This window comes from Chelonoidis abingdonii, chromosome 6, assembly GCF_003597395.2.
Source record: "Chelonoidis abingdonii isolate Lonesome George chromosome 6, CheloAbing_2.0, whole genome shotgun sequence".
In the NCBI taxonomy this organism is placed as follows: Eukaryota; Metazoa; Chordata; order Testudines; family Testudinidae; genus Chelonoidis; species Chelonoidis abingdonii.
Genome location: NC_133774.1, coordinates 86,746,466 through 86,754,454, shown reverse-complemented (window position 1 = coordinate 86,754,454; position 7,989 = coordinate 86,746,466). Strand labels below are relative to the sequence as shown.

Genomic DNA, 7,989 nt, shown 5'->3' with positions numbered 1-7,989 from the left:
CCCAAACTCCCCTGCCCTCTATCCAACCCCCCCACTCCCTGCCCCCTTACCGCACTGCCTGGAGTACTGGTTGCTGGCGGTGCTACAGCCACGCCGCCCGGCTGGAGCCAGCCACGCTGTCACCACCGTGCAGCACAGAGCAATGGGTCAAGCCGGGCTCTGCAGCTGCACTGCCCCAGGAGCTCACAGCTCTGCCACCCAGAGCATTGCACCAGCAGCGCGGTGAACTGAGGCTGGGGGGAGGGGAAACAGCAGGGGAGAGGCCAGGGGCTAGCCTCCGAGGCCAGGACGTCAGGGGCCAGACGGGAGGGTCCCGCAGGCCGCTGTAGTTTGCCCACTCTGCTCTTTGGCATGATTGTATGAGTCTGTTCAGCGAGAACACTAGCTGATTCTTCCTGCCATTACAAATAACGTTAAATGTGAAACACATCACTCCATTGCTATCTGAATTTTCTCCAGAAATGTTCAATGAAGCTGTGAAGTAAAGATTAAATTCCATTAAGGTAAATTATATCTAACTCAAACAGGTAGATGTTTTCTCACTAATAAACAACAAACATCACCAGTGTACATACTGTTCCTGCTTGGTTTTTAACCATCTATTTTAGTCAGCTCATGCTCGAGTGATGGGATAGAGTAATACATTTATCTTTATATTCACCCTCCCTTTGTGATTGTTCCTAATGATAAAGGATTAAAACGGGGGAAACTGGCAGATCACTGTTAGACCATCGATAACATACTACATTTTAACAAATAAATGCATATAATTTCTCCAAACTTAGGCCACAATCCTGCAATTGCAAGTGCAGATCTTAGCATCCATGTGAAGTCCTACTGATGACAATAGGACTCTGCAGCTGTGCAGGAGTGCATGTTGCAGATTCTGATGCAGCATCATTGGCAGTTAAATTACAAATAACGTGTTCAATAGGTTGCTCCTCTCTGGGGCTAGTGTTTTCCTGGAGCAGCCTGCTCTGACACACCACTGAATATTGTGGAAAAGTTCATTTTGTGGCAGGGAGAATGTGTGTGTGCATATGCAGTGATGGTGAGGGGTGGGCTCGACCAGTGAAAGGGAAGAAACTATAATTGTCCCACCTATGAACTTACTTTACTATTTTTAAACAAAATTCTCTGTTGGTAATAGCTAAAACCTTTGTGTTCTGGACCTGAATTATTCACCAGAACACCCAGAGTCATGTGGCACTCGACCCCCTCCAGCTGATTCCCGCTCACAGGAGTACAGCATTCTTTTTGTTATTAAATTAAATTCATTGTTTGCAAAGTGCTGCAAATTTCTAGTAGCTGCATTATAGAGATTATCAGGGGAAGCTGGAGATTTGGCAAGTGGGTGCCCAACTGTTTGGTCTTCTAGGACCTGGGATAACATAGGAGGTTTTGTTCTTTTGTAACCAGCAGGCAGTTTAGGCTTTAGGTAATGGGAAGAAATGCATCCCTTTTCCTTTTGGAGACAGCAGAGGTGACTTGAATTTTGTGGTAGGGAGATAGGAATTTTTTTCTCACCTCAGCAAAATTTGACAACTAGCTCTCCCCCCTGTACCTACACTGCTGCTAAAATGTTCATCAGTGACGCTGTTAGCAATTTTTCCATTTAAGGTATATTATAGTAGGGATTCAGTGTTAATAGGACCTTAAAATGAGTGGGAGAAGTTCGTATCTTTTAGAACTATTGCTTCAGGCTGTTTGCAGACTTGGACAGACATCATTTACATTGAATTCACATTCAACAGTTTTCTTCCCAACTTAATTTTTTAAAAATAAAGCATAGATTCTGGAATGCAGTTATGTGGCTGCATTATACATGGGCTCCTGCTTCTTAGAAACTACAGCATTTCTTTCTCCACCCGGAAGTCAGGATATTGGGCTAGATGGACCTTTTATCTGACCCAGTATGGCTGTTCTTATATTCATCCATGCCATGTTATTCTTCTCTGTGTAGCAAAACACCACATTTTATATTGCATGTAGTACTGCAGGCAATATGGCTCCTCTATGGTTACTTCTGTCTAAGTAAAGTATCACCAATATTTTCTGCAAGAATACAAACAGCTCTTAATAGAAAGCTTGTTAGATAACTGGTGCTGCTCAGCAGTAAAAGCAGCATACACTGTTTTCAGAAGGTCCTGCAAAGTTGCAGCCACTGCTTCAGTTTGGTGATTTTGTAATTTTTCAGCAGTGGAACGTGGCCATTCTGCCAGCTGAAGATTCCTAACGTTTCAGATGAAAGCGAAACAGCTCCAGCTTCCACAAAAAAAACCCAATAGTTCAATGCTCTCTTTTGAACCCCACAGGTGGCTAAGTTGTCATCCTGAATAAAAATACATTCCATTTTCCTGTTTCATTTTAGCCTGCAGAATTTCAAAAGTAAAAATTTATGACATTATCCAGTTCTTTTCAACTATTTGTCTCTACCGTCTGTGAATTCCATAGACTGGCATTAAGAAACAATTCCTTTTGTTTCAAATTTACTGCCAATTTTTTTTAAATTATAATTTATATTTGAGAGAGAGAGAGCACATGGAAATAAGTTAGATCAGACATTTCCAAATACCAATGAAAGAGACACTACATTGGTTAAAAAACAATTTCTAAAAATAAACAAGTTTCCTACCTACATTACTAACATCAACTTAGGATTACTGAAACAAATATTTACACATTCTCTTTTTACTATTTATGCTGTTTGCTCTTTGCATTTCCTCATCTTGGAGAACAACAGTTATTTTCACTTTTGTTCATAATAATCTTAGACTTGCTACAACATTTGTATAGCAAACACTGAAAGAAATGTTTGTTAAAGTTTCCACTAACATTTTTTTTTAACTTATGGAAAAATGGCCTTCAATTTTGTAAAGGTTTATTTTATAAAACCTAAAATATTTTGATCAAATTTGACCCGAAAGTTGTCCATTAAGAAACATGAAACATATGCAGAGGCACAGCAACATGGTTAAGAGTCTACCAAACACTTTCAAGTCTATTCTTCAAATCAGATAGTAAGAGTGTTTAAGAACATGTTTCATTTCGTTTCACATTTCAAAACCCCCAAAGTAAAATCCTTTTAACTCAAACCAGGACAAATTCTGTACCACAAACCTGTTAAAGACAAACTATGAATTTCTGAAAAAATAATAACCCTGACCTCAGAGTTACAGCTTTCAGCTGATGTACACTGGGAAATAAAAGATAGTAAAATAAGAATTTTACCAGATGAAAAAAATTTGAAAAGTAATTGGTCATGTCTAGGTAATGTTCAAAACAAATACATGCAGGCCAGTAAAATTATATAATGAAAAAAAGATCATATAAACGATGAGACTGAAAATATTTATTCATGTGAGTAAGTTTACATATGTAAAGACACGTTTCAGCAAACTACTTAAGCACATGAATAATTTAATTAAAGGCAAGGAACTATTACAGGCTTAATGATAAGCGCATGCGTAAGTATCTTGCTGAGCTAAGGCTGAAGTATGTACAGTACAGAATTCAGGCCTAATCCTGAAAGCTACTAAACAGCCTCTGCAGCCACTGATTTCAGGACAGATCCTTAGACTTCTACATCCCATTTATTAATCAGGACATGGGGATGGATACAAAATATGCAATGAAGAAAGTGTTGGTTTACAGAGGGTCTTCTTACTTACCAGTGGCTTGACAGAAGAGGTGAAAGGTTCCATGGACACTAACATGCTGTGCCTGGTCACTTAGGAAAGGTGGTAACAACATGACCATTACAAGCTCTGTGCTAGACCAAACATCAGGCATGGTATTGGTGGGTGAAGGAGGTGAATCACTTCCCACACAGGACAAAAAGGAGGTACCAGTAGGAGGGAAAGGTATAGAAGATGAGGCTGTGTGACAGAAGAGGACAGAAAAGAAAAAAGAGGGCACTAAGGAAAAAGGTTTTAAGAAATACATAACACACCGAAGAAATAATGCAAAAAGGACAAATGAGTTTTAGAAGGATGACAAATGAAAATCACTAGATTCCTAGAAATGAGCTCTATTCACACTCTACCCCCATGAATTTAAAGCTAAAGAGAAAACCTATGTGAAATTCATTACAGAAGTCTCATTAAAGAAAAGGAAAACGTAAGGCTTTACAATATTTAAAGTGGTTTCATTACGTACATTGGATGAAAGTCAAGGATATAATACAACTTATTTTAATATTTATTCTGTTGCTTTTCATTTGTACATAATTAAAAATAGAAAAATAAAACCAAACTGAATCTTATAAAATATAAACTGTTTACACTAAGATGATCTACATTATATTATGTTTGAATGAGAGGTCAACAAAAACAACAACAAAAAAGAAGCCTGGGCATACTGCTATTTACTATGACAATTCTATTTCTAACAACATTTACAGAAAGACACTATGGAAGAAACAATTCTTAAAGAACTGTACCGCACAAAAAACTTTTACAGACAAATAGTGCCGCTGTGAACCAGGTTTAGAATGCTTGTACTTTTTCACTTGCAGGCATGAATCATGTGACAATTCAGCTAACCAATTCTTTTGAGCAACTCCAGTTTCAGTCTCCAGTTGCATACGAGATTGGTAGAAGTTAACCAGAAATAGTGAAACATTGCAAAGACTTTGTTATTAAAGAAAAGTTCAGTTACTTTTGAGTATAAAACTGCAATACTGTCTTGTCTAGCTATCAACTGCAGCAAGTTTACCCCATCCAATTATTACATCAAATTCTTCTAACAAATTCTGTATTGGTTCCACAGTGCAAAAGCCTCTCTGAGTGCCACGGCTAAGTGACAGCTGCTTCCTGTGCCATTTCATTTAAAAAAAAAAAAATCCAGTTTTATATAGCAACACAATACGATGGTGTCCATCTTGTTGGGGTTTTTTTTAAAATCTTACCTATGCTCCTGCAATCCTGGAAAAATAACATCTACTCAAATGACTGTTGTACCTAAATTTCTAGAAAGCAAAAAGATAGCACTTAAAGCAAAGATTATCCCTGAGAAACTTAGGCAAATCAAACCAGCTCTTTCCCAATGTACATTTAATTTTACAAGGTACACAAACAGCAATTTTTAAAAATTAATTCTTAAACCAATCAAAGCTATCCAACTTGCCAACAGACTCAAAACGTTATGCTAAGAATAAGAATCACTAGAAGCAAAGAAATGTCCCAATCTGGACAAAATGCTATAATTTACCAATCTGATAAACTAAACTTCATTTCCAATTTGGAATTAAAATGAAATTAGTTGTTTTTAAATGGCAGCTTAAATATGTGCAGACTGGAAGTATTTTATTTAGTTGATTGCATTAGAGTCATTTTTATTCTATGGAAGAAAAGGGATTAAATAAATCAGTAACTGCATTTGCAACTGTTAAAAGTACTCTGAAAAATCCCGGAACAAACATGGTGATCTGCAACTGGCCATTTTTTAAAAACCATGAAATACAATTATCGGATACACCAGAACATTGTTTTCTATTCTAGCAAGGTTTGAAATTGGCACGTTGAATCTTTTAAGCGCACATAACCCTCTATGGCTAAGTTGTCACATCCAAAAGTATCCGTGCTCAAATAATTAACTGTAAGAACCACAGTTATTTTCATGATTAGTGTGGAGGAATTTCTCTTTCAGTCACCCTCTGCATCTGAGTCAGCATATTTTAGTTCACACTTAACATCAAAAGGTTTGTCCTTGACTTCTTTGTGAGCCTGCGAGGAGACATGATCATCATGTTGAACCTGGCCATTTCCACAATCTGGCTCAGTCTCATATCCAGTGTCATGAGCTGGCTTTGGCTGCTCTCCAGTTTGATTCTGGATGCTGCCTTGCTCCACTAGAGTTTCTTTTACACTTTGCTCACAATCAGAAAAATCTGATTTGGGTTTTTTCTTACCAAGTAACATAGCAGACCGGAATTTTAAACACTGGTCTGGTAAATAGCCTTTGTAACAGTTGTAGGACAACAGACTTAGGAAGAGAACAAAAAAGAACAGAAAGAGAAATATTAAAAGGAAATTATCATTTGACTTTAAGAACATTGTCTTTTCAGGGACTCCATCAGGAACAGAATTGAAGATTTCAGGGTTGGAGGTTGCGCTTGCTAGGATGGGGCCGATTGGCTCTCTTATTATCCTTCCTGTTGTTATTGGTATAATCTGGGTGGTCGAAGTCTGAGCAGTAGACCCTTCTGTTGGCACAGTTGACATTTTTGGTACATCGGTATTACCTTCCGTCTGTGCTGCTGGTTGAATTGGGTCCACTGTACTAGGCTGGATTTTTTTCAGTTCCAAAACATGTTTAGCCACCACTTGAGAAAATTTCTTATTCTTCACTTTTTCTTCTGACAAACACTGATAAACACCACTATCTCCTTCTGATAAATTGAAGATGAGCAGTGCTTTCTCCAGAAGACGATACTTGGGGCTCTCAACTTTCAATACATCATCTTTGAATTTCCAAACTACCTGGGCCAGGTTGGATTTTTGAGAACATTTGAGTTCTGCTGTGCTCCCATGCTTGAATGTATGCTGCAGAGAATTCTCTCTTACTTTATCTGGAACATCAAAATAAATTTGCAAAGTATCAGCAATGATTTTTGATTGCATTAATCCCTAGTTTCATGATTCTGTAGTCATAAAGGAAATGTAACGTTTACTCCATGAAGTCTACCTCTATTCCTCAGTTTGAAACAGGATTACATCACCACCAACTAGGTACTTTTTAGTTCGCGCCAGCAGGGTCTACACGGGACAGTTAGAGCGTAACACTTCAGAGTGCTCTCCAGGTCACACTCCCATAGTCCAGACTGTGGTGATGGGTAGACAAGCCCCTAGGCCACGAAGACACTGAAAATCTGAACAAACCACCAAACAGCAGCTATGCCTGAGATACTTAGGGATATAAGACATCAGGCTTTAGGATTTACACTAACTTCTTAACAATTCAGAATTAGGATTGGGCCTTTACGGGGTAGATTATCCCACATCTGCCTATTAAGGAGTGTCTTGCACCTTCCTCTGTAGGACCCGATGCTAGTCACTTTTAGAGACTGCCAGGATATTGGCCTAAATGGACCACAGGTCTAATCCCATTTGGTAATTGTTATGTGTAAGAAGTACATTTTTGAGTACATAAATATTGTAAGCATCTGAAAGAAATCTACATATGATATTGATATTTCTCAGAAATACCACTTCTCAGTTGTAACACTCTAACTCCCAAAACAAACAAACAAAAAAATTAAAAAAAAAACCAAACACACACACGAAACATACAGCATGATAAAACTAATTAAGTAGCAAAAAGCATTCTTATAGTGGTCCATACAGTGCTTGACTTAATAATACACATGGTAATGTAAACCCTGTGAAAACCTCAACGACTACAAAGTAAGTCTCCTGGAATCCTATTTCTCCCCAAGGATTCCTTGATGTGGTGACAGCAGCAACACACATTACAAAAAAGAAAAGCTGTGATTATTTGAGCTTTCAATACACTGACGCACCATTTCAGCTACTCCAGATATCTGCTCAGTGGTATTCAGAACCTTTTCCCAACCATAAATCAATTTATCTGAAAATCATTTCCTTTGCTCTAATCATAATAATCAGGTATTCCTAACTGCCATTAGAATTCCCAAGTGACCTAATAAGGCTCACGAATGCAATTAAGGACTCTAATGTAATTCCTCATGGCAAACATCATTCTCATTCATAAGCAGCAGCTGCAGTGGCCAAGGTTCATTTTATTGTTTATTACACTGAATGTAACACTATGCAATGTATGTCTATCAATACAGACATTCTAAGGTAATACATATACTGTACAGATGCTCAAATACAATATATAAAACTTAAGTTTAAACACATGAAATGGGAATGCACATTGATAAATAAAAATACAAAACACTTGAATAAACACAACAATTTAAATGCATTGCATATTTATTTTTTAAATCACTTTTATAAAAAA

General features: G+C 37.7%; 1 protein-coding gene across 3 annotated transcripts in view; it reads right to left on the bottom strand.

Annotated features, from left to right (window-relative positions):
* SEMA4D (semaphorin 4D) overlaps window positions 1-7,989 on the bottom strand; it is a 58,262-nt gene that overhangs the window by 15,829 nt on the left and 34,444 nt on the right. For 2 of the 3 annotated variants that reach the window (XM_075067202.1, XM_075067201.1), the window contains exon 14: window positions 3,672-3,878. In XM_075067202.1, coding sequence (XP_074923303.1) covers window positions 3,672-3,878 — 207 coding nt within the window. Of the gene's footprint in view, window positions 1-3,671; window positions 3,879-5,037; window positions 6,572-7,989 lie in introns of those variants that run through there. The other variant, XM_075067200.1, reaches the window with a different exon arrangement.